The 27,665-nt window shown below is 44.3% G+C and overlaps 1 protein-coding gene and 1 long non-coding RNA gene across 9 annotated transcripts in view; one reads left to right on the top strand and one right to left on the bottom strand.

Annotated features, from left to right (window-relative positions):
• Positions 1–27,665, bottom strand: part of il1rapl1a (interleukin 1 receptor accessory protein-like 1a) — a 190,268-nt gene that overhangs the window by 61,349 nt on the left and 101,254 nt on the right. For all 8 annotated transcript variants that reach the window (XM_030428809.1, XM_030428804.1, XM_030428811.1 and 5 more), the window contains exon 6: positions 4,814–4,888. In XM_030428809.1, coding sequence (XP_030284669.1) covers positions 4,814–4,888 — 75 coding nt within the window. The remainder of the gene's footprint in view (positions 1–4,813; positions 4,889–27,665) is intronic.
• LOC115588303 (uncharacterized) lies at positions 1,658–14,913 on the top strand. The gene is made up of 3 exons (XR_003985308.1): positions 1,658–1,733; positions 1,942–2,246; positions 14,377–14,913. It is a non-coding gene; the product is annotated as an uncharacterized LOC115588303 (long non-coding RNA).

The raw sequence follows: 27,665 nt of genomic DNA, 5'->3' as shown, positions 1-27,665 counted from the left end.
TTATCTTAGGTATCTTAAACAATGGCAAAGTTTACAGCGGCTTTTACTAGCCAGTGCACGTTTAGATGTTTAGAGCAATTATGCTCAATTTCCCCGAAAAGTTTTCAAAAATTGCTCATCAACTTAGACAATAAATGGGCAAATAAAAAAGAGTTAATTCGATTATGGCCTTCTAGACTACTCATGAACTCTTTTTGCATTCTAGTCTATAAGGCAAATAGTATTTGCTATTATGATAATGTCATTGTGTGACTGTGGGGTACACGAGTGAACAAAAGCCTATGCATCATTCAGATGATAATTCAAGTTATATATTGTTGCATTACAAGAACTGGAATAAATGGTGAGTATGTTTCATCAGACACCACATGCTGCATGCATTTGCCAATACGACCAGACATTGACCTGAATAGAGTTTTAAAATTAATTGAAGCATAACGAATCACAAACAATACACATCAACAGACTGTGTTCTTTTAAAGTAATAATTTGTTGATCAACAACAGTCAGCTTGAGTTTAGTTTATCAAATTGGGGCAGCTTGACAACAAAATCCCCAGCTGCTTTCAGTTGCCAGTCCGCTCCTGCATGTGTGTGTTTGTGTGTGTGTGTGTGTGTGTGTGTGTGTGTGTGTGTGTGTGTGACAGAGACAGAGAGACAGAGAGCAAGAGAGAGATAGAGAGTAATTTAGTGAAGTGACTCCGCGTTGACCTTTGGTAACTCTCCAGAGCAATGCCAATTTCAATTTCACCCTCCTCCACGGAAAGGTGACATGTCTGATGTCACAGCTAGGTGTTCATGATCGAGGATGTCTTCAGTATTGCAGACTTCACAGAGAAAAAGAGAAGAGAGGAAACGAGGAAGGGAAAAGAAGATGGAGTACTTCGACGGACTTCAGACGACCAATCCTCAAATCTTCAAGCAGGCAGAGGTCAATGTGTGCGGCAGGGAGGAGAGAAGAGAGGCAAGGGATGAAAGGCTGCAGGAACATGGGTGGAAAAATGGAGGGAGACAGCAAGGACATGGGTAACGGGTTAGGCAGGAGGAAGGGGGAAAAACTGAGGCGTTCTATGTGTGAGGAGGTTTATCAAGTGTGCTTCAGCTGCAAACCTTCAAATAACATAACAAAAAAATAGAGCCAGAGCTTGCTGGTGCACCTCACTGCTTCACTGCTGCTCTACTTAACAGTATCAGTGCCACAAATGCATAATCGACCAATCAGTGGGGCGGATTCATTCATAAACTCAGAGTAAGTGGTTTCAGTAAAGGTTACGGAGGAGCTCTGCGAACCAAAACAATTTTAGTTGAAGTGAACCAATTTTGATGTAAAATGTCACTAATGAGTACCTATGCACACACAGTCGTCATAGCAACGTGTCCCAAAAATAGGAAAACGCCCCCCTTTAAAGTAACCTGACCCCAACCCCATCGAACATTTATGGGGTCAGGCTGTACCGTCAAATCATGCTGGGATAACATGAGTCACCAGGTTCATGTATATATGTGTATATCCAAGTCTGTTTCTATTTCTTACCTTTATATTATGTTCTTTATTTTTTGCTATTATTATTGTTTATCATTGAAAACTGAGCTGTTCTTCGGTTGCTGTGACACGCAATGTTCCCCGTTGGCGGGACTAATAAAGGAATTCTGTTTTACACAAGCCTGTGGAGTCCATGCCAGCTCGAGCGTATGCTGTCATTAAAGAAAGAGGGAGGCATATCAAATACTAAGGTACTCTTTTCAGTAATCCAACTTTTCAATTAAATCGTTAAGCCCACTTGTAAAAAAAAATATTACATGACATAGAAATGGAAAACAGAAGTATTCTGACTCGTGGTTTTTGACCCTGCTGTACAAGATTCATCCCCCTCCTGCTGCCCATGCTGTTGCCGTTGGGTCCTCCACTCTAAAATAATTGATTCTAATTCCTTTCCACTAGAGTGCACCCATCTGCTGGCTTTGGGGGACAGTAGAGTCCTCGATCAGTTACAATTATCCCACAGTTACCGAGGACTGCCCTGCAAGTACGCGTGTGTGTGTGTGCATGTGTGTGTGACCTCTCCACCCCGAGTGGTGCAGGGGCATGTGAAAGTGTCCTTGCGTGTGTGTGTGTGTGTGTGTGTGTGTGATAGAGGGAGAGCTGGTGAGAAGGAGACATGCTGCGTAAGCGTGAGCTGAATCCCTCCAACCCGTCCTCTGGGACAGCGAATCCATGACAAATCATCCCGAGGGAATCAACACCAAGTAAGTGTGTCTGTGCGTGGGGCCATGTGGGTTGTGTGTGTTTTAAATTCCGAGCTTTGTGTAATGTGTCACATACTGTAAGCGTGTGTGTATTTCTGCCTAGCTCCGTCTCATGGAGCCCAAAGCGTAGACACAAATCCAAACCCCACAATATGAATCATCCTCCTCTTCTGTAGAGGTGCAAAGTGGACTGCATCAACTCACCACTGGGGGACAGCAGTAAATCTGGCAGCAGTGAAAGCTGGCTGGCTACGGACAGAATCCAAACCAGCCTACACAACCTTAATTTTCGCTCCTTTGGAAGTGACATCGAAAATGTCAGGCTGTCCAAAAAGCACTATTTGAGATGGGGAGAAAAAACAGGCCTGTGTTCAGCGATCGCACAGTCACACATCCCTGAGGACATCTGAAGCCCTGAAGCCTTGAAGATCTGTGATGATAGCAGCACACACACGCTGCTATTTGGTGGTGGTGTGTGTGTCTGTGTGTGTGTGTGTTCAGTCCTGAGTGACAGAATCTTGGCCGTTCAGCAGAGAGGGACACAGTGGCAGAGGCATGCGAGGAGACCTTTGGAGAGGAGGGGAAGGGACACTCTGACAAGCCCCCCCCTCCCCGGTCTCTTGAGACAAACAAACTCCCTCTCACGGCCCTGTCTCCATTTCCCCAACATCTTTCCTCTTTTCTCCGACACCGCTCTTTGTTTCCACGGCCACTCGTTTCTTTTCTAATTCAATTTTCCACTTTCCACTACATCCCCCTCTGTGTCCTTAGTGAGACTTTATGTAACATATGTGTTTTATTTATGTCTTGCGTGTGTGCGTACGCTGTTTGGAGCTGACTGTGATGGCGGCTGTCTGAAGACCTGCACTGTTTGCAGCAGCTCGAGGAGATAAAGTGGGGCTGTGTTTCCCGGCAGTGTTGCAGATTTATCTCTCTGCTTACGGCTCTGATTTTACTGCCCATCCACTAGCCTCCGCTGGATCCCATCTCTTTCTCCCTCTCTCTATCTCCCACTTGCCACGAGGGACCGGCCTCGCTCTGCGCACGTTCTCGCGACCATAAATCTGCCAAGTTGCTCCATAAAGCTGCTTAGGGCATGACTCAACAAATATTAAGGAAGAGGAGAATAAATAAATAAGGCTAAATAAAAGAGAAACTCACGTCTGGAGGGAGAGACAACTTTTCTGCACACAAAATGGAGCCCGGCTGTAAAATATTTACCTCGGTGTCACTGTACTTTAGACACTGCTGGGAGTCCGTCAGGGCTTACTGTACGACATCATGCATTTTGTTTCATCTTCTCCTCTGCCTTGCTGATTATCTCTTTTCGACACGGTAGTGCCAAACACCGTTGCAAAATACCATTAGAGGGCAACTGACTGACTTACGCATCAAGTCCAATTTACTCAAATAGCCGGGAGTACTAACTGGCAAGTATTCATATTGTCCTCTCTGGCTCTCGGAGAAAAAAATAACCCCGAGTGATGTCACTGTGTCTGTCTGTGTTCCCGGTGTTACGCGGTGGTCCAATCACATATTTTGCAGACCGCCCCCCACCATTGTTTTCCCTTGAAAGCTGTGTCTAACAAGCCTCCAGATCACTTCGCACCAGCCCTTTAACCCTTGAACACAGGCACAGACATTCCACAACACAGGAAAACACTTCCTCACACAGCCCACATGAGAAACAACTGACATGTGGGCTTTAAATCATTTCCGCAAAGTTTCAAAGGGGCAAACCAAACCCTTTCCTCAAAATCAGCACAGCGAAATCGGGTCGGACGCGGACGACACAAATAGCGGCAGTGTGCAACCCGTCCATTCACGGGTGTGACCACGCTGACGTGCTTGTCGGTTCAGCCGCGGCAGCAATTTTTCACTCTTGATCAGCCAACCGTGGAGGCATTTTAAATGGACTACCTGGATTCCAACAGCACGGATAGAAGACAAAAGGTAACCTCTCAGTGAGTCATTGACCCTTCTTTGTCTCTCTCCACCCCCTCTCTGTCTCTCGCATACTCATCCAATCCCTCTCCGCTCTCCGGACCCTTCAGTATTGTCCCACCGGCCTCGCCATGACAGACGCGCAAGCCATTGGTGGAGCGGCGAGCGCCATGTGGACGGCGGACTGTGCCCAGAAATCGAGCAATATGCTGTCACGGAAACAGACAGGACAACGTGGATATATTCAGTCACGCACACACGCACACTTGGTATAGACCCATCGTGACCTCACGTCAGAGAAGACAAACAGCGGCGAGCGAAAGCAGCCGCCTTTCCATGTGGCGAGCCAGCGTATGGAACCCTGGCACCATATGGGCTCTTCATTGTTGACAAAACAGCCTTGGGGACATAAGCGCCCACCATTTGCATATATGGAAAGCATTTTACAATTGTTTCTTTTATGCTGTCTTTTTTCTCCTGCAAATAAAAGTGCCATCATCAATCTGCGTTGAGCGCCCGGAGGTGTGTTGGAGAGGATTTGTAAAGTCATCCGTTTGCTGTCATTTTGGAAATGACACGGATGGAACTGAGTGCAGCTGGAGGAAATCCCATGATGCTCTTACCTAGCTGCAGCTCCATGTTGCTAATCTTGTTTTCGGAGGGGAACAGGATCTTTGGCGGCTTGTCGGTCAAAGGAGCTGAAAAAGGAGAAAAAGACACACGAATGAAATATAGTATTATATAAGGCAGTCCAACAATGCAGGCAAACTTCTTTCTGATTGAGCAGTTTTGAGCTGGTTCCGTTTGCCCTTCCTGCATGTGGTTGTTTTTTCTTTGCATCCCCCCTCTGCCTTAAAGGGATTTCTTAACATTTGATAACCGAGCAAAGACGAGAGGTTATCTCCCATCTCTTCGTCAAACCGAATAAGAGCTCACCCCCTCTGCGCCTGTCCTCATTCCGACTTGCTCTTTGTGTCTTTGCAAACACGTCTCTCTCCGGTGTCTGAAGACCTTTCATCCGGCCTACTTCTAATCATAAATTAATCACTGCTTTGCCAAGAACATGCCACCATTTAATCTGCACAAGTGTTAGGTATTTGAAGAGCCATCGTGGAGTGTGTGTGTGTGTGTGTGTGTGTGTGTGTGTGTCTGAGTGAGAGGGAGCAGCTGAGGCTCTAATGATGCTAATCATCCATACGGCGGATGTCAGACCTGCTGCTGAAGTCCTTCCTCTGGGGACTGCCAGAACAAGCAGCAGTTTTATTGTTGTTAAAAGCGTTTGTGTGTTCTGCGCTCTTCAGGGTTCTGGGGGTTAAGAGAACAGAGAGAGGGTCTCGTATGTACATGACTAGGCGGTAACACGTGGGGGGGTGGGGGGAGAAACGGAGGGGCTTGTGTCTACGTGTTAGACGTTTCTATCGTGAGGTAACCTCCCACTCAGGACGACAAAGCCAAACTTTGTATTTTTCTCCACACTCACACATTCACACATATTCAAAAGGTGGGAGCTGACCTGCACAACCACCACTCGGCATACCGCTGGCAACTAAGCTGCTGCACTGGAGCAACTGGAAATCAATTCAACAGAGTGCTTCGAGGCCTCTCACATATTGGCAGTCGCATTAAAAGGGGAATTCTTCTGTAGTTATGGTTACATAAGTGTTTGGGCAAACTATCTTAAAGTGTTGTTGTATTGTGTTAGCAAAGGGGCTCAAGCCCAACTTTAATTATGGATGTGTATTGCTTTTCTGCTTGTACTTTTTCCAGACAGCACGCAGAGATTTGCTTTATAGCGTCTGCTAACGGAAGTCCAGATCTAACTCAAGTTCATCCTGAGCACATCGTGCTTCATGCAGGCTTTTTCTTTTTTTTTTTTTTGTCCACAGTGGAATTTTATTATTTCCACCACGGCACTCCAAGTAAGTGGCTGAAGCAAGCCAAATCCATTGAATGTTTTCTGAGAATGAGGCTACAGTGCAAGTTCTTATTAACATTTTTTTCTAAATGTCAAACTCACTTTTTGTGAAAAGAAAGTTGACCTTCTGCTAGATAGGAGTGTGAGTGGTATTTGAAATCCAAATCAATCCAAGTTTCGTGTTTCCACCTTCAGTAGAAAAGAAACTAGAATGGCACTTAGTAAAGCGCATACCTCTGCTGAGGCCAAACGGTCCCCTTTCAATGCAAACTAGCCTCATCCAATGTCAAATAAAACATTTTTAAATGGGCTGGACCCGAGTCTCATTTGGATCCCAAACAAATTGTACTCATTGATACCAGCAACCTATACATAAGCCTGATGATCATGATCCATTCATTATTAGCTGAGAATTTAACTGAAATAAAAAAAATGTAAAAATCCTGCGATGTTAAAGCAATTAAGAGAAAAATCCGGGATCTTTCCCTTTAACCGGATCGGCACCAAAAGTAAATGGGGTCTGTTCTGGACCAAGACCTATCCTTCATCCAAGTTCTGTGAAAATCCTTTCCCTAGTTTCTCTATTATCCTGCCGACAAACCAACCAACCAACAAACTGACAGGGGTGAAAACATAAACCTCCTTAGTTGAATTTTTGGAGCCTTTCTCTAAACAGCCGTAAAACAGCCGTTCGTCATTGACGAGTTGAATTTAAGGAGACGTTTCCGTGTGTGTGGGTTACCACTGTGGTTTACTGTGCCCTCGTGTTTAGAGCTGTCAGCGTCTGTAAGAGCAGTGTCGTGAGATGATGACACCGTGACAAGTTGCGACATGGCAACGTTACTGCTAATGCTAGCTGGCAAGAATTTCTCAAAGTTTACAAATTAACGGCTGAAGTTGATGAAGAGAAAGAAGATCTGAAATATTCATGGACGCTCTGAAAGTAAGTTGAGCGTACACGCTGTCGCCGCTGATTTCTAACACATTGTTTGAGTTTGGCACATTAAGTGATCCGTTCAAACCTACGACACTGTTTTTTTGTTGCCGTGGCATTACATCATGAGGAAGAACTGGGGCATGTTAAACTCATCATAACCCACATTTATCTCCTAGCGAGCATGACCGGTTTGATATAACTGCAGACCATTTAGTTCTTCTACCGTATTAAAATGAGTGGAGAAGTCGACCTTTTTCTGATTACACCGCGATGCTTATGAGGATAAAGATAAAGATTGAATAAAAGTGGTTTGATGTAATAGCATGTAGGCTTGCAGGTACGCCTGTGTGCAAAGTGACTTTAATGTATTTATTTACGGTAGTAAACTCTGGTAAACTCTGTGCTTTATGTTCTTCACTGTCCTGACCTTTGACCGCTACACAGAGACACACACACTGCGCACTATCATAAGCACTAAGGAGGCAAAAAAAACGAATCCTGCACTTCCTAAATCAGCTATGAAGAAGAAAAAAAAAAACCTCTTTATTGAATAAAACAGAGGCTACTCCCAGCAGCGGACCTTTCAGGCACGTCTAATTATTTAGTGCTGAATTTGCAACGGCAGCTTATTCAGGCCAGTTTGTAGCCTGGCGCTTTCATTAAGATGTTTCCTTAGAGTGTCCTCACAAGCCCCTCTTCTTTAGCCTTATTACAACGGGCTCTAACAAGCGATTTGAAAGCCCCGCTCTGTTTTAGTGTCTGTGTTTTTTGGGAGAAACAAGCCACGCAATGTTGCCGTGCTCACTCACTCGGCGGCGACGGTGATGCGCGGTACAGTGTGTGGTCTTGTCCGGAGCGAAGTGCACGGTCTTGTAAAGCGCTCAGCTTAAGGGATGCAGGACGGCTTATTTACCAACTGCTCAAGCCGTCAGAAAGGAGTGTTGACGTGAGGAGATGCAGTAGATATTCACGTGTCGATGCAAATACAGTTCAGGCGCAGCACCTGCTGGTATGCAAATACCGACAGAGACGCACGGTGACATCTACGAGAGGGGCGGTCACGGGCTTTTAGGCACAACTGTTTGCCCTGGTAATAGGTAATCACACAGCACAAATTACAGTGGATACTGATACAATTTTAATTACATATCAAACTGCTATACATAATTACACAATGGGTGATCCTATAGCCAATTATGCACTGGCAAACAAATGAGGGCAAGCTGTGTACGGGAGACAAGAGGGGAGGCAGATGTGGTAAGGAGGGCACAGATAGGAGGCAGACTTCAGCGGAAGGAAAAAGTCCAGGCGGTGAAATGAAGAGAATATAAGAGGGAAATTTATAAAGCTAAAGTGAACCCGTCAAGAAACATGCTCCCCCTCATTTTGGCATGCTACACTCGCCTCTGAAAATCTCATTATCTTAATTACCATTCCTTTATGGGAAATACATCAATTATCACGGTTCAGGGGGGGGACACCATTTAAAATGTGGAGGATCGGGAGCACCTCCGAACAAAGGAAAGAGTCTCTGATTGCCGTTGAAAAAAGGCGAAGTCTGGAATTAAGCAACGCGCAGACATAAACAGGTAATTAAATGCGCAAATATATCTGGTGAGCTTTTAACTTAATGAAAGGTTGCGTGAACATCATGAGAAAAGAAATGGATGCTTTACGGCTTTTTTTTTTTATCCTCCCCAAAAGACGTTCAGTGATTATGTGGCATATTTTCAAGGTTAGTGTGGTTTTATCTTGACCGCTGTCTCATCTGCTCCTCCAACAGACACGCGGAACAAAAAAACTGATTGGGATTACATTTCTCGATATGAAGTTAACTCGATTAACTAGATTTTGGACTGATTGGTGTTGTGACACTATAAAACTGTGTTCATGTGATGGTGGAAAGTTCCTGTCTGCAGGACGGAGCGCTCTTTCATCGAGAGCCATTCGGTGTGCAGTGTGTTGATGAAGGACACTTTGAAATGTGGTGGGGGCCGAATCGCCAGTCCCGTAATTAATGGACAACACCCTCTACCTCCTGATCCACAGCGCCCCACAAAATCAAAGCCTGGGGATAAGTTCTACGCATACATTCGATGTTGCAGAAGCTGAAGCATTGTTAGTTAGAGAGTCGGTTAGTGGTGGCAAAACTTGTGCTCCCTCCCTGATACTGTGTTACTGTACTTTTTTTTTTACATTGGAGGTTTGTGCAGTACAGCATGACAGTAAATATACCATGCAAAGCGAGAAATGCGTATAGAGGTGAAAATAGCATTTCCCCCCAGGAAACTGTAGCAAATCAGGGATGGATATTTTGCGTAATCTTGCGACTCTGGCATGATCTTACTACTCCAGCTGCCTCGCAGGGTAAGATGGGCGGGGCCGATGTAAGAGCAACATTTGGTGGCAGAAGAAGAGCGAGACGAGAAAACACGGAGGAGGATAGCAAAATATTAAGTGCAGAGCAACCAACCCAAGATGAGGTAGAAGCTCCCATTTTGAAAAGATATTTTACTGTTTCAGGTCTTCTGTGTTGTCTGGTTGTTAATGTTTAAATGGAAGTTTCTAATAAAACAAGGAAATAATCAAATGTGAAATAAGTATGGTATAAAATATAAAATATTTATAAATGGAATTAACAGAACATTTGTTATCTGTCTCAATATATCCTGCTACTGTGATATAAAACTACATACACTGTGATGGGAGATTTTGTCCACATTGCCTATTCTTAGTCGTGGACAGATTAGGTAAACGTCTCCTGTGTGGATCTGTGTTCAGTGTGCTCAATGGTGATTGAAAAACTGGAGCATTGCCATGCTGCCCCTCCCTACCTGACTTCACCAGTGGCTGACCTGGTACACTTGTGCAAGTTTTATGCTCTGGGATCAATGATTCACCCTTTAAACATTGATGTCTGAGTGCCCTCAGGGCAGAAGCATTGTCTATTCTCTGCCGCAAACCAGGTTGGATTAATATCAGGAGGTGACGTGAAGCATCTCTGTAAACCTTCAAACACATCTTAGTCAACCTGTATTTATTCTAACTTGGGATGCTTGCTTTACATATAAGGCACTTGTAAGGTGGAGTAGAAAAAATGACTAAACTTCTTCACAAACTTAACTGTTCGAGTGCAAATGTAATTCGAGCATGTTTTCAATGTTTCCAAAGCCTGAGATGCTTCACTGTGAGTAGGTTCTAAGTGCTGTTGAGAACAGACTATATTAACTTTTATATGTGTGTGTCTGTCTCTGTGTGTCTGTCTGTGTGTGTGTGTGTGTGTGTGTGTGTGTGTGTGTGTGTGTGCGTGTGCAGTCCGACAGTACATGTGGATACATTAGCACAGAATGGGACTCTGTGGATATAAGCTTTGTGATCAGTCATCCACAATCCCATTTCTGCTTGGTGGCGGAAAAGCTCACTGGACTTTCCAGATGGATTATTCTGGGTGAGTGACTGTAGGGAAACAGCAAATTAATGAATTAAGGATGGAGCTGAGATACTTGGATCACTGGGCTTTTTCTGTTAGTCATTCAATTTGTGGGGGCGGCTGTGGGGGATTTGCAAGAGAGAAATACGCTGTTGGCAAATTGGTGACAAAGGTGAATATAAGAACAAATCTGTGTGTGTATAATTGCCGGCACATGAGCGACTCATACAGGAAGAGTAATGGACACAGCACCTATGCGGTCACAGTGACGGACATTCACGCTCACATTCATGCATGGGCAGGCGCAAACCCATATGCACGCGTGCGCGCACACGCACACACACGCACACACACACACAGAGGCATAAGAAGTCGTGAACACAGGCCTCCATTGTCCTTTGCTCTCACGAAATTGGTTCCCAAAGGTTTTTCAGTATTTCCACCAACAAAGGCAGTCGAGCCAGAGAAGAAAAGCTAAAAAAAAATAGAAGGACGGAGATTTGAGCAAACACAAAGTCCTTGTGAGGCTCCCAAGACCGCTAAGCTCGACTAGAGAAGTCTCGGTTCTCCTCTACGGCTGGTAGACTCCTATATTGTACTGCAGGAGATCACCATATATTAGTGGTGACCTTCCTCTGTACAGTTGTCACCTTTGAGCCAGTTTCATTACATTCCTGATGGTGCAATAACCATCCTGTATGATACCCTTATAAAGTCACCTCGGAGTATACAGAATTCAATTCCAGAGTCGACCATTTCCCACATGAGAGAGGCTGAGCAGGGAGCTGAATGGTGTCATCCAGAGGAAGCTAATAAAAGCAGCTATATTCATCCTAAACCACATCACGCTCCCCTACTGTCCACCACTGTTGTGCTCTCCTCTAAGAGCCCTGCCTCTGGCGAAGCTGAAATACTTCAACATCAAAGCAGCAGAGGAGTGTACTCTGTCCCGCAAATATGGCCGGACAGGCTCCTGCATCACAGTCAGCGGCGCCGTCCAATGGCTATCATCACGAAAAGTGAGAACAATTGGCCCGACCGGCCAGTTGAGCTCTTCCGATTACCAGAGACTATCTGATGATGAAACATGGCAGTGATCAAGCTGTTCAAAGTAGGGCTCCAGCCGCGGGGCCTCAATAATCCATATCTTTGTGAACGAAGGAGAAAGAGGAAATTAAAAGCCGCTGCCTACACGTCGGTTCCTCGCCCGTTTTGCAGATCACGTTAACTAACCAATGAGAAGCACATTCAACAATTCATTACCTAATAAGTGTTACAAGGAGACCAATTAAAGATGAATTTTACCCCCCAAAAAAAAGAAAAAAAAAAAAGAGGAGGAAGCCTTGAATGGAAGGGAGCGGAGAGCGACGCAGAGACACTGAGTGAAGGGAGCAGATGGAGAAAATGTGTTATTGATTGCTGACGGTTTACCATGATTCTGCCCTCTCAGCAGGTGTGCGTGTGCATGTATGTGTCGGGTGTGCGTGCGACCGCAGATCTCTGCCCCCTAATGAATGCCTTCGCTCAGCCCAGTAATCTTACAGGTGTATCCCCGGGGTGCAGAGCCGTCCCCGGGCTTCCACCCATCCCAAATATCACTGAGCCCCCTTTCTGCAACTCAACATCAATTAGCCGAAGCGTTTTCCTGAGTCATACTTCAAGGAGCTCAGGAAGTACGTGCCTCCATGTGGTATAATAATGCATCATCCTCTACGTATAAAGCGACCTCATTAAGACAGTCCTAATTTGTTTCTCAGACGCTCAACAAGGATTATATTTTACGCAGGTTGATAGAATAACTGGCATTGTAGTGTCACAGTAAGAGCTTCAATTAAGCGGCCGGGGAATGTGAAGTGTGTTTGAAATGAGTAAGGAGCATTTTTATGGGTCTGTTGTTTACAGAATAGTGAGCAGAGAGGCTGAGGTGGGAGTGGGTGGTGAGTCAGAGGTGCCCTCAAGATTTTATGGTTTCCTCCTGTGCATCAGAGACGAAGCAGAAATATGGAAACACGCCGTCGAAACGTACGCACGTTCTGACACACACAGGCGTGATTCACCCTCGGATTCCTGGGAGTGTTTGCAGAATAGACCGGTGAGACTTTGATGGCTGGTGATAGGCAGGATTCGCTTCACATTTGAAATGACAATAATGATTTGTGTCCAATTTTAATTAAATCAAAAATTAAGCACTGATAAAGCAGGTACAGCGTTATGTGAACACACAAATATACCCCTGTCACATGACACACACACACACACACACACACACACACACACACACACACGCGCACACACACACACACACACACACACACACACAGCTTGCCCAATCATCTCTTCTTACAGTCCGGGGGGAACTGTATATTACACATGTGGGCTTCTGTTTTAATCTCGCAAATTGCAACGCAGGCTGTTTGGGAGTCACCAAGCGTACCTGGGGCCTCTTTTATAAAAGGGACATATGATCAATTTTTGATCTTCAGTGTGATCTGAGCAGTGTAAGCACTTGCTTCAATGTGGAAATGAAACCCTTCTAATCAAAGTCTAGAGCTGTCAACCCACTATCGTGTCCATCTCATAAAACGTGTTGCTTGACTTCAATCTCCTCTGCCATCACTGCTATTGTAATCTTCCAAAAAATGTGAGTTTCTCTTTTTCCATGGCCATTCCTGACTATACCCTTATTTGTGCTGGCATTATATTGAGGGAAACTCATGCGTCGTCAGCTTTAATAGATTTAGATTAGACATGCTATGCTCATTTTCATCTTCATATTTATATTTTAAGTTGCTAATAGAACAGGCTTACAAACCCAGCCTCAAATACCCAGCCTCCTCTGATTGGTCAGCTCACTCAAACCTCACTCAGCATGACTGCTGAAATCAACAGTGAAAAATCGATTCTTGTGGCCAAACTAACTGCTAGGCATATATTGTGCAAATGTGTGACGTGGTGGTGTAGTGTGATGTCACAAAGTCACAGAAATAAAGTGGGGCTACTGAAGAGGCGTTTCAGGAGCAGTTTTTTCTGTGGGTGAGTGGAACTTTTTTTTTACTTTCAAGAGTTTTACATGCACAGGAGCATATATAAAACACTGGCGGAAAGTAAAAAAAAAAGTATAATAGGTCTTCTTTAAGATCTGTGTATGCTTTGAGTGGGTCTTTTAGAACCTGCTTAAGCAAAGGTTTAAATGCACAGTATCTTTTCTAAATTGACCATAAGCACACTGAAAGACATGATTTTAAGATAAAGTTTGAGTACAAATCTTACATTTTTAGAAACGAGGCCCCTGCTTTTTGGTTCAACCAAATGCAACAGCGCAAGGTGCAAAATGGCTGGGTAAGGGTTTGTATAGATCAGTGTGTGTGGTGATTAATGAATACACACAAAGTTAACAGCTAATTAGCACAATGATGATAGAAATGAATACTACATCTGGGAAATGGGGCTGTGATGCCGAGGATTAATGAGCTTCGGTAATCTGATGTCTCCCTCACAAACAAGCAGAATACTGATTCACACAGGTCTGTGATGTGTGCAGAGGTGTATGGATCTATTATGTAGCCGCCCGCTGTCGTTTACACGGCATTAAATGAAAGTAAACACAGTGGACGCCGCACGTAATGCCACCGCGCACCTCTCAAATTAGAGGCAGCCGATTTATCAACACATCTGTCCTGCTGCCTTCAGACGGCTGCTGGGATTTAATGAACTGAAGGAGAAGCTTTTCATTCGGCGTTACGCAGCTGTGGACGACAGATATCGCTCGTGTTCATTCACAGATAAATAATTATCTTTTGATGCAGATTTAAGTGTATCTACTGGCTAGAAAGTCTTTCATTGAAATGGTTTATGTATTGCTTATTTGTTTGCTGTTACTGATATCAAAAAAATGTTTTTTCAGATCCTCCCGCCTCAAGAAAATCAGAAAAATCAAGAAACTCAAGAAAATCCTGAACACTAGGAACTGCTACTGCTGCTGCTGCTGGTCCCCCTGTGCTGTGTTACAGTTCGAGTTGCCAGATGCTCTATGCCAAACACTTGCGCATGGTGCAAAGAGCAAGATTCACAAGGCAGAGTTCAAAAAATGTTGCGTGATCTTTGAGTCACACAACAAAGACATCAGAAAAGCCAGCGAACCAGCCATAATGAGCGCAGGAGGGAGCCATGTCTATGTGTGAACTCTTGAGAATGCATGTCTGCATGCATGCGTGCACTCGTACGGATGCGCTGGGAGAGAAGACAGGCAGCGACATTCGCCAAACAGATAGCAAAAGAAAGAGAGGGAGAAGGTGTGAGGGAAAAGCACTCGCCTGCACGTTTATGATCTTCACGGGGTTATGTGCCTGTGAGGATACATTAAAAAAAAGAGAAAAGCGGAGCATGCGAGGATGTGCGCGCCTGTGAAGCAATTCAGAGTTCAAATGAGAATGAATAAATGGGAGGGCACTGCACAAGTAGTTGCGCGTCTGTCTGTGTTTGTTTTATTAGCTGAGTGCCGAACATTACTGCTTCTGGGAACTTGGATGGATATGAAGTGGAAGGAAACAAAGACGGAGAGGAAGTGCAGGCAGAGGGAGGAGTGATGAAAGAGGACAGAGAGGGGCGGAGGAGGTAAAGACAGAAGGAGAGGAAAATTAAAAGGATAAACAGGAGGACCGCTTGATGGGGAGCAGATCCGTGTGCTTACAGTAAGAGGAAGTCTGCGAGGCTCCAGCCTCAGCCGCGCTGCTGATGAAGTATCGACACATCAACAATCTGTGTGGGTGTAGCTTAGCACTGCTCTGCTTTGTGCCCTCTCTGAGCACAACAGCTCTCTCTTTTCATCTCTCTCTGACTCTGCTCTGTTCTTAACCTCCCTCACTGAAGCACACAGCCAGATTCTCTTTCATTCCCTCTCACTAAGAAGCGTGTCCCTTTCTCCCCCACTGTCATCTTTTCATCCTTTTGTCATTGTCCCCGAATCGGCCCCAGCACACTCTTTTTTACCTTTTAGTAAACCTCTCCACTTCTTTCCCTGGCTTCTTCTCCTCTGCACTCAACCCGGTTTATGCCCCGGCCCCTCCCTGACAGCATTTCATGTGTGTGTCTGTGCAGTGTATCTTGGATGATATCACTGTTAACTTTAATGTTCCCCAATGGGTAGAGTGTACACTACACTGTTCCTCCATTAGACGTCGTGTACACATTCAATAATGCAGGTCAGTGCTTAACGTTGACCGGTGTGCAACATCAGGATACACCCTGTGTCGCGCACGTGCATTCACACACCCACACACGCACATCATGCAAACATTTGCGCGTGGTCCCAAAGCACATGTAGGCTGCAGATTCTTGCCGGCACACACAGCGGGCGCGCACACGCTCCTATAGCACACACACACCTTTCTGCCAGCCTCAGATAACAGAGCGCAGTGGTGGAGTGGCGATAAAGAAGCCATTCCTGCTAAATGAAAGAGTAGACTGTACAATGAATACACCTGTGCGGAGCTTATGCTGATAGGCAGGGGGAGAATCGACAAGGGACATGTGCGACACTCGACAGAAAACCATTTTCAGACAGGACAGATCCTGACCATCAAACCATCGGGCAGCTCGTCCTAGAGCGGGCAACGAAAGAGGATTAGCTCTCTAATCAGTGCCCATCTCCGTGGGCTATTCAGAGGGAAGCCCGAGTGGCCTGGTCTCCATTCTGTTAGTCTGTCAGAGCAGGAGGAAGAGGCTGACCCAGTCAACTGCAGGGGAGAGCTGAAGCAGGTGGATACACACCTGAGGGATGGGATTAACACAGTCCTGGCACATTACAACCAGCACGCATTACGTATAATCCCACTGGAAGGGTGCATGTGTGCATAGCAGCCTCAGGTCTGTCCAGGTGTGTAAACACACTGGTGCTGCCAGCAGATTTTTACCTGAGGTGACACCTGTAGGGTTGAGCTTTACATGAAGTTACAGGGGAACAGATAGGCTGCCTGCAGGTTCCCCTCACTGCCATCTGCTCCATCAGCTCCCTTTGACCCCGGCTCTCCACAGCAACCTGAGCATCTCACACTATCCACCGCTCCCCTCTCTTCTTCATGTGATGAAGTCTACCTGTCTATGTTGTTCTTGACTTGACATGTGGAAAAGCTTAAGTTTGACTACATAGTGTGACAGAAGACCGGGGCAGATGTTACCCAGCTGGGTTCTATCCTGCGACGCCATGATAACAGGCACCATGCACGTATGATTTATTATGAAAAAACTGAATGATACTGTTCGCCCTGCAAGATGGTACATCAGTGTCAGCCTTGAGTTACAATGCAGTAACTGAAAAAATGCACAGAGCGCTACCTGCAGGAGTCATTGCTGTACAGCTCTACATTCACCATCTTAACAGGACACAAGTAATTTAATTCAACATGGTTTATTGGCATTAATGCAATAGAGACAATACTGCGTGATTGTATTATTGCATGTTGTATAATATGCTTACATTCTGGCAGATCAAGTACTGTAAAATTTATGTGAAACCACATCTGACTAATCCACATTTCTCATTACCCATACTAGCAGTGAGTCAGGATGCTGAGTGTGGCTAAAGTGGGTTATATTTGTGTTATTGCAAGTTTTTTTTTCATGGAGTAACAAAATGTTTTTATCTTTTTTTGGCATCCAGTGTGAGCCATCTGTTTCAGAGTTCAAAGGATTTTTTAATAGGCTGCTACATTTGAGGTTCATTCAGCTATAAAGTGCACATAGCTGGATATTTTGTATACTCTTTTGTACTGCATGATAGTTGTCGTCGTCTGTTTATGTTGTTTGGTGCTGACCATTTTTTTTGTTTTGATGATGCTGCACCCTTTGCCAGGTGTCTTTTGAAAAAGGGTTTTTGACAAGACCTTGATTTGGCTAGTTTAAGGAAAGTTATGAATGAAAATAGATGCAAAGCTCCTGCTGTGACACCTTTCAAAGCTGAATAAGCCCAAATAAAGAAATCATAAGCTAAACTCATAAACTTTCTTTAATAGTTTCTGAGACAATTTTTACAGTGTTTCACAGCATTGCGTCTGAATGATTTTCATCTGCTGTAATGAAAAGGTTTTGAACAGAATTTAAACAGCCTTCTGCGCATCTCCAGCAGGAACCAACTCAAGATTGAATGCAGTTTCCAACCAAACGTGGCACCTTATTGTGGCTAATTGTCATATTGTTTGGCTGTCATAATGTCACATGTCGCTGTCAAGATGTGATTTACAATGTGATGTGGGCACCCCTTTTGTTTATCTTGCTATACATTTGGTTCGTCTAAGTCGCATTTATTTGTTCAAACACGGCTCTTACGGGGGGTTATGTGGGAGACAGCCGCTCTAATTGGAAATGGTTAAATGGTGGAATGAGACTTAATATTTTCCATCAGCCTGCGCATGTGTTTATTTGATTCTGTCAAATCATTTAAAATTGAATTAAAAAGCCGCCTCAGACAAGTCAACAAAGGGAATCCATTATTATTCAACCAGTGAGAGCTGTTTTTCAGCAGAGCCAATTCTCTCAGCGGACCAAATGATTTTTATTTTTTTTTACGTCTCTCTCAGAGCGGTTTAACTGTCAATTGGCACCCCGTTGCTTCTTCTTCAACAGGGCAGACATGCAAAATGGGTCTCGCTCAGGTAAAACAGGTAGTGATGTTTGACTAGCTGATGAGAACAGGTGGACAACAGGCAGCGCCTGTGAAAGGGAGGGTTGCTGAGGAGAAGAAAGGGAGAGACAACTGGTCTCTCTGCTTCAGCTCACAGCTTCAAAGAACGAGGAACCCATTTGAAATGCACACAGAAACCAGCTCGACATACAGCAGCACAGCAATATCCCAAAATGAGCCAAGAGAGGCTTCTTGCATTTGCCCGCAATACAGAAAGTGTGGTTGACTGATTTGCTGGATCTCGTTCTTATATAACACATTTGTTTTCTGCTTGTCTCCATTTTACAGCAGTGAAAAGCAGTGAAACTCCTACATACATGCTTGCTGAAGTAAAGCTGACTTAAAGTAGCTGGTCTACCAGGAAGAGTGACAGCGTGGTGGTAAACAGCATCAGTGGTTTCGGCCAGTGCTGTGAGACGACATATCTTCACAGCGTTGTGTCTCGCAGCTGCGGGAGTTTTGACATTAGAAAATCGTTGCGGAGAGACAGAGGTGAATAGATGAGTCAGCCAAACACTGGACTTGTGCACAATAGACCGTGTTAAGTTGAACTGTTTGTTCTATATGACCACAGTAGATGCCTGGCTGTAATCAAATTATTATGCTGAACAGGGTGGCAGTGTTTCACTAAACCTCACCACGTCATTTTTGTGCCACATTAAAATAACTGAACGAGTGAAATTTGGAAGCATATTTCTTCTTCTCGGCGCCTGTTACAATTTAAGCGGCAAACTGAGTGGAGGGACGGGTGACACACGTCAGGCAGGGTTGATTGTGCCCGTCCGCCTCTGCTTCTGGGTTGCCAAGAAACTGAGACACTCCCTTTTGCGTCGCTTCACTATGAAATCGAGAGATTAAGGGGAGAAATTATCAATTATCAGAGCGGGAGAAAGGGTTATACAGAGAGTGCCGAGAAAATCAGAAGTGTTGGCAGGCATGGCCTAGACCTCGGCAAACTCTAACCACAGTGTTACAACATCATTATTTGTCAGAAGTTCCTTGTGTTGCTCTTCAGGGCACGGACAAATGATGTCGCAAAGAAGAGTCGGAAAAGGTGCCGCTAGGAAAGCGTTTGGAAATGGGCAGGCATTTTCAAAAAACGACTTGGCTAGTGACAGGACGAACCATGTTTCTTTCTTCGTCTGTCATGGGCTAACTTCAACCAATCAGATCAACAGTAGGAAGGCGCTACCGCCGGCATTAATCACTCTCCTCTTACCGAGGCCACCCGCCAGACAAGGAGAAAGTATACTTTCAGTCACACACTTACAAATACTTTGTTCTGGCGTGAGTGGCCGCACACACTTGGTCGCTACCTCCTCCCCTTGATGTGAGAGCCACCATAGGGTGTCCGTGCCAGATTCTAATTAGGGATTCAGTCGTCTCATCTGAGATCACGATGCACGCTCAAAACACTCGGACCGAACAAACAAACATACGCTAATGTGAATACCATACACACGTTCAACACAAAAACATGCCAAAATAGAATCTGGCACTCGTACACCATAAAGTAAAGAGACATATTGTTACAGAGGCCCTCTTACTGGAGAGCTGCAATCATTAGCGTGACACAACTGATCGTCTGAACTCTAAACTGTCTCTGAGCTGCGTTTTACCAGCTGACTCAAACAAAGCCAGTCACATTACACAGTGCCAGGGTGAGATCCGCAAATCATGTGTTTGTTTGCTTCCCCTTATTCCAAAAGCCTAACGATGCTCTTCTCTCCCAGCTTTCGAAGACAGATGGAGATCATTAGCCTCTCTCACTCCCCCCCCTTCTCCCTCCCCCCCCTCTCTCCACTCTCTCCGATCTGTCATGTCTAAACCATAGCCGCTCTCGCCTTTTCACTCATCCCCTCCTCTGTTTGCCCCTCGCTCACTGTCTCCGTCCGTCTCCCTCTACACAGATTTATATCTAAAGGTTTCAAACTCCTGCGGAATCTTACAACTTTAACAAGTGCTTCATCACTCTTGTCAGAAGTGGTTACAGGAGTCATGACACACACTTCCCCCGACAGGAGGAATTGATGAGAGGCCATTAGACTCTGCTGGTCCTGGAGTGAACGGGACGGCCCCCATCACTGCAATCCTCCACACCTTGACGTGGGGCACGGACACCGGCCGTTCTTCAGTCACGTATCAAACGCACCTTCACTTACATGCACTGTAGTCGCAACATTTTGCCGTGCAGTATTTTTATCTGAGACAGATGTTAACAACTGTAATCATCACAGCATCTGCCCCAAAATTCTGATTATTATTCTCCAGCAAGCCACAAGACTTACGTTTGTGAATTAATTTCCGACACTGTTAGTGTTATCGCGTCATTCAGAGACACGTGTAGGCTCAATAATGATCACACAGCGAGGATTGATAGTAGTTCTGTAGCCGTTTCTGCGGTCTGCCTGTTTGCAGTGGTGTTGAAAAGTGTTAACAGAGCCCCTGCTGTCCTGCCTGCACTGGTGACCATCTGGACTGAATCCATCACTTCTTCCAGCATGTCCTCTGTGTCCCCGACTCCTTATTTCTCATTATGGCACAGTGGTTGCGGGACGAGCTATAGCTGAGGCCATTTAGCCGCAAACCGATTAGCTGACTGTCACTGTGATATTATTTTAGAGAGCAAAATGCATCCTCAAAAATAATACATCCTGTGATTCAAAAATCCTCCTATATACATTGATTTCCATAGAATGATTTTGAGAGAGTTTGCTTGTAAACACAATACCCTTACGACATACATTTTTGATGATATTCTTTCATATTCATTAGATTCATCGTTTTTATATGGGAGCTGACAACTGTCTTTCCAGTGCTGACCTGAGGTTATTACTGTGTCCAGTGGACACAGGGGCTTCACATTTTTTGCACACTGTTTTTTTTTTTTTTTTTTTAACATTTTTTAAAAAGTCTAATTAGGTTGTATAGAACAATGCTGCAGCACTGTATCGATGTGAAGCTCCAGAACTGAGTGCTAGATCATGACTCAATTTTCATTTTGGGCTATCTTCTGCCTTCCATGCTCAACCCACTGAATGCTGCTCTAACACTCGTGATTTTGGCACGGTTGGATTTATCTATAATTCCATAACAAACATATTTTGCCACGTAGCTTAGAGATAAGATGCCGTTTTAGCGTTAAAAACTAATTGAAAGCAACGAGTGCAGCAAAAATGTTGATAGAGCAGTACACTGTAATAACAGTATGTCAAGGTCAGACTTTAGTAGTTGGCGTCTTTCAGTGGTGTGCTAGCACTCATGAGATTTGGAGAAGGCGTCTTTGTTTCTGTGCATATGGCAGTCTTTGGCGAGTGAACACACATACATTAAAAAGTCTGGGCTCCCATGGATATTTGTCCCTGGAGAACGGAGTTGATCTTGGCAAGAATTGTCATATCATAATTTGTGGTATTCAACGCCACACCATACCCTTATAAGTCTCTGGAAATCTCCCCAAATCCGTCTCTAATTCCTAGTTTTGTGCAAATGTGAGTTGCCATGCAAACTTAATAGTACACATACATTAGAGTAGACGAGCAGGCGCACTCCAGTATTTTACATTGAATCCTAAGCTAATAAAAGTGGAGGAGCTGATTGAGTGCTCTGACCTCCCTGGAGGTGCTATAGGTTAAACGGGTGCAGGGCTGGGCTCTCTTTCTCTGCTTTTAAAAGCCTGACATGTTCCCTGCAGGATGTCTGACCCTCTCTGACCACAAATCAACCAGCAATTACAACCATACACAAACCTGCTCACGCACACACAGTACACACAGACACACACACTATCACAGTACTGGCCGGCCGGTGCGGCTGTGTGGACCAGAAACAAAAAGGCGAGGCAATATATTTGTGAAAGAGGTTAAGTGTAATATCAGGAAAAGTAGTACAGGGTGGAATGGCAAGTAGGAAGGGGAAAATAGAGAGGGGAAAACATGAGGGCGAATGAGAGTCAAGAGCATTTGAACGGATGAGTCGGGACATGTATGAAGAGCTATGAATGAGGCCAAGCAGTGTGTGTTACTTTGTTTTGACCTTTACATTCATAGTTACATCTTCAGTTTAGCCACAAACTGCAGTGATTACATGTGTCATCCTTCTAACCTTTCATGCAGTCCACTTAACTATGTCTGATACAAAAAACTAACAAATTAACCCAAGCTGATATTTCAAGTGTAGTCATCCACCCCAGGAAAAAGCAGTGGAGACTGAAGGCCAGTGTGGCAGTCATTTTCAGATGTTTTATTCCATGGTAGTGTGTTCTCATAAATAAGGCAACTCCCAGAGGTATGGAAAGCCCTCCTTAGCCACTGCTTTGTTTCAAGACAAAGCCTCTTTTTATTCCACTCGGAATAACCTGTCACAACACAGCCGGACCCAAGGTACCACCCTATCAATATCCATGGCAACAGGATTGGTGGGATCGACAATAGTAAGCAGTTCTTTAGGGCAGTCTCCTGAGGTTTTGATGAGGTATTGTGCGGTACGAGTACAGTTGCTGATACGTTTATAGAATTAAATCTGTACTTAATTAAGGCAGCTACAAGGGTCTTTTATTTGGTGTTCATTCCCTGTGGAGAAAATGTGTAGTGTTTCCACCACTTCATATCCTAAAGATCTTGATCTGGCTGGTGCATGTATTTGTTTAGAATGTGAGTGGAATAACATATTTTGAAACACAGCTGTGTGCAGGATGCATAGCAATGAGGTCATGTGTTTTGTTTGTTGACATGTAAGTCTTATCACTGAAATATGATGAGAGTGAAACAAGTAGACCTTGTTTTAGTGCTGTAACTCCAGAACACCAACCCACCAACCAAACAACCAACCAACCCATCAGCCAACCAACCAACCAACCAACCAACCAACCCATCAGCCAACCAACCAACCAAACCGTCAGCCAACCAACCAACCCATCAGCCAACCAACCAACCAAACCGTCAGCCAACCAACCAACCCATCAGCCAACCAACCAACCAAACCGTCAGCCAACCAACCAACCCAGCCGACCGACCGACCGACCTACAAACCAACCAAACAACCCATCAGCCAACCAACCAACCAAACCGTCAGCCAACCAACCAACCCATCAGCCAACCAACCAACCAAACCGTCAGCCAACCAACCAACCCATCAGCCAACCAACCAACCAAACCGTCAGCCAACCAACCAACCCAGCCGACCGACCGACCGACCTACAAACCAACCAAACAACCCATCAGCCAACCAACCAACCAACCAATGGACACAGTTGAACATAAACTTTGTGACAAAGTTATACTGTATTTAGCATATATAAACATCAGATCTTGTACTCATGGTCTTGTTTGCTTAAGCAGGTCATATAAAGGCATCCATAGTAAATTGAGAATGTTTCATAACCACTTCAAAACCCCTTTTAGTGTGTCTAACAAAGACATAAAAAATAGAACAATACAAAATCACCTGCTACATTTAATCCAATACAACATCAGCTTCACTGCAAACAGGCTAGAATTCACCATTAACATTGACAATTCAGGATTTTCTCCTCAACTTGCTTCCCTTTAGTAACATAGTAGTAATAGCCATCTTAACATCCTTCTGTGCATGTATAATTCACACAAAAAAAATCCGCCAGAGATTTGTGCCATGGACACCAACTTCTCCAGCTCTGATAAAACAGAATTAAACAGCAAATTCTAAGCAGCCACTCCATAGAGCTATGTCTCACAAAGAAGCCCCATCAGAACCATACCATCACATTCTCTGAGAGCGAGGAGTCACGATAGGATGTAACGATATGTGCATTATTTGCATTTCAGATGCAGCTACCTGTTGGCTTCAAAGCTAAGAAGAAGAGGGAAACACCGAGGGGTTTGACAGTAATGAGTAATCATGGACCAGCGATACAAAGCGAGCCTTTTCAAAGGGAGCCTTTGATGCAGGTGAATCACATCCTAAACATACTTATTAGCAGGAGTGGGGGAAAGAGTGAGGTTGGATGGGTGAGGAGAGGGGGAGGCGGGGTTGGAGAAATTTGTTCCGCACGTTAGCTGGCATGCTTGGGTGCGCGAGAACAGAAGGTTGGCATGATGAAATTTGGCGTGCAAGCGGCTGTTAATGAAATAAAGAACCCCACCCCACCAGAGGTGTGACTGCGTGTGTGTGTGTGTGTGCTGGAGTGTGTAAGCATGTGCGCAAAAAGAGAGACGGAGTGGACAAGACGGAAGAAGTAAGAGAAGTAGACAGTTGAGAGTTGTTTAAGTTTATGACGGAGAGGGGAAGGAGGCTGTGACTGCGAAATGAAAAAACCCCAAAAACGTTTGCATCTTTGTCTGAGCATGTTTTCTGGATCTGCGTGTGCTCCTGTATCACTTTTCAAAGCAAGAAACATTGTTCCCTTAAGCTTTGGATGTTTTGGTTGCAGACAGGGGCTGCATAATACAGGAATAATCTGGGACAACAAGGACTTTCTATCCATGTTGATTGGATGTTAATTCTGGCTCTTTGTAATCTTTTGCTTGAGGGAGTCTGGGGAGAGAAGAGACAGCTACAAGGAGATACTAGAGTGCAAACAAAACTTATGGACTTAAAAGGGAAAAGGGATATTGAAAGTTATTTTGCTTGTGACTGAGAAAGCTTCCAGAAAAAAAAACAAAAAAAAAAAACGCCACGTGAAGTCTTCTTTCTTCATGTTTGGCCTAATACCACAGATGAATCTTGCATACGGTCCCATCGCAGAGGATCGGCAGAAGAACACTTTCAGGATGAACTTCATTAAAACTTTCTGACTTCTGTATCTCTGCGGGTGTACTCCTGGAGGGATGATGTCTTTGGTTGAGTGTCTGTGTGCATCTTTTGCCAGCAAATCTTGCATACTATTTGGCTCATCAGCCCAATTTTCTTGTGCACAATTATGACTGTATGTCGGAGGTTTTCTCGTGGTTGTGGTGCCTCCAGTTTTTTTTATTTGATAAAACCTTTTTTATTGACGGCTGGCTGTTAAAGTCACCGACACAAGTCCATCCTCATGTGTCACAGCGGTTATGCTGTGACACATAAAACAATCCTGTTTGCCTCAATGCTGGAGTTTTGTCTCACCAACCCCTAAATTAATGTAAATACATGTAAATAAATGTTCAGGCTGCTGAGACATGAGTGTTTGGGGAGCATCTCTGATGTTTTAGGAGTGGTTCCTGTCCAGATTTCCATGCTTGGCAGGGATCTGCTCTCTGCTGAGGCCACTCTTCTAGTTCTTTATCACTTTACTCTCAAGAGGAGCGCAGGTATCACACACTGCCTGGCTTTGTAGTGACTCAATTTCATAAATCAAAGCTTTTTTGCCGAAACAACAAAAAGGACATCTTATTGGTACACATCAGCCCTGATCCCGCCTTCTGTTGGGGATTCCTGAACATTTGAGCCAAGGAGACAGTCTGCAAAGGTTGCATACAGCGTACTGTATGAATGGACAAATAGGCCGGAGGTTTAATTTTATATGCTATATGTTACAGTATGTTCTCAGTAGGCCAGGTGGAGTTTGAGGCTCTGATGTGATTTCTGAAGCCTCTGAAGACAGTCTGTCCCCACCCTCTCAACACGGGTTGCCTAATTGAGTGTTAATTTGGTGCTAATTATGTAACATGTTATCCCAGTGAGACGCCCCAGATGCCACGAGACGAAAGGCGTGTGGAAGAGTGTGCAGAATCGCAAAGCATTTAGGGAGACGCTACTTGAGAAGCAGTCGGCATCTGCTTCCTGCATTCAGTGAGTCACAATGCTGAAAATAACAACAACACACATTTGGCCTTAAGAAGCATTCAATCAAGGCAAGAGACGCAGCGAAAAGTGTGCATTTTCGCTAATAGGGCAATCCTCATATGAACCAGCTGATTGTTAAACAAATATTCCTCTCTACAAGCGAGACTCTTTGAATTAATCATTCAACAAACACTGCTCCGCAAAAGTTCGGCCCCCACATTAAAAATGAAAGACTTTTCTTTAACTGTGAAAGTAATACACAGTAAAGCTGGCAGCGAGTGGCAGGGACAGGGCTGTGGCACTGAAGCTCTCCTCTCCCTCTGCTCTGTGTGCTGCTCAACATAAATATAATATGATTATGAAGAAGACCTCTCTGCTCATTTATTTATCAAAGTCATGGAGCCTTATACAACATACACTGTAGAATACTCTGCGTGGTCGCCAGAGGGGGTTTTAGGATTTAGGAGTGTGTGTATGTGTGTGTCCGTGTGTAGCTCTTGCTTAACACTTGACAGGGTCCGTAAGTCTGTGTGTGCATACACCTCACTGTTAATATGCGTGCCGTAGGAACGCAGCGTGACACTTCCCGGGATAAGGCTGTTGTTTTCTATGTTTTTGTTATTGTCAACAAATCCCACAAAAAGCCCCGAACCCACAATGTGTTGCTCCGTCTTCCAATACTTTCTCACCTCCCTACCTTGTCGGTGGCACTCAGCCGTGAGCTCCTTTGTTCCTCCTAGGGAGGTAAATCCTTAAATGCGGGCAAAAAAAAAAATATATATAGCTTTATTTCTATAAGGAGTTTTAGCAAACATTCTCTTTAGACTACAGTAAATAATGCATTGGATGGGGTCTATTTTCTGCCACGGATGGATACACAGTTGGTGCAATAGAGTATTTATGACACCAGGACACTATATGTGGAATTAAGTCAATATAATCTGCAGTTCCCTTACTCATTTAATCTGGTGCAATGCTGTGTCAGAGTCAGGTAGTCATGAACCTAGGGGGTGGTGATATTGACTTGCGGTTAAAGAGACATGAAGCCTTCTGGGTCTTTACTTTACAGACCTCTTCTCCCACAGCTGTGGATGAAGAGCTGTGTCTTATGTCTTATTTGGAAGAAATATCTCACCATTTAAGTTGGGGTACCATTTCCCAATCACCAGGGGGCGGCCCCCAAAGCTTTATCCACACTTTATTATCGCTGCCTGTTGTCATTTTGTTAAATGGCATCATAAATTCAAAATGGTAAAGGGAAGATGCATCAAATAACTCAAATAATATCCACCTATTCTCAGAAAACCAGATGATAAAAAATATCCAACTAATGCAGATTTTAATTACATTTTTCATGTACATTTTTCCTGCAACTGAAAATACATCTGTCCACCCCAGTGGACGTTATGCGCCAAAGGGTATATTCTGCCTATTTTTATTACCCTATTTTTACATGTTTCATTTGAATTATGATATAATTAACACTTGAATAGTTTAATTAAACAGCAATATTAAACAGTCTTCAGATTTTTATCTTCATCCAGACCTAATTATCTAAATATAGGCCCAATAGGCAGAACAATTCATTAAGTGCATAATGTCAAATGGAGTGGACAGACGTATTTTCAGTCACAGATAAAAAGACTTAATCTGTTCAAAAGGTATTACTACCATCTCTTGTTTTATTAGAAAAGTATTGTTTTAAGTCTAACTTGACTAGTAGAGAGTAATGCCTTATTGGTCCACGTGGGTAAAAATGGTCCATCCTTTTG

Source organism: Sparus aurata, chromosome 9 (genome assembly GCF_900880675.1).
Source record: "Sparus aurata chromosome 9, fSpaAur1.1, whole genome shotgun sequence".
In the NCBI taxonomy this organism is placed as follows: domain Eukaryota; kingdom Metazoa; phylum Chordata; class Actinopteri; order Spariformes; family Sparidae; genus Sparus; species Sparus aurata.
This window is presented reverse-complemented; position numbering and strand designations above follow the sequence as displayed.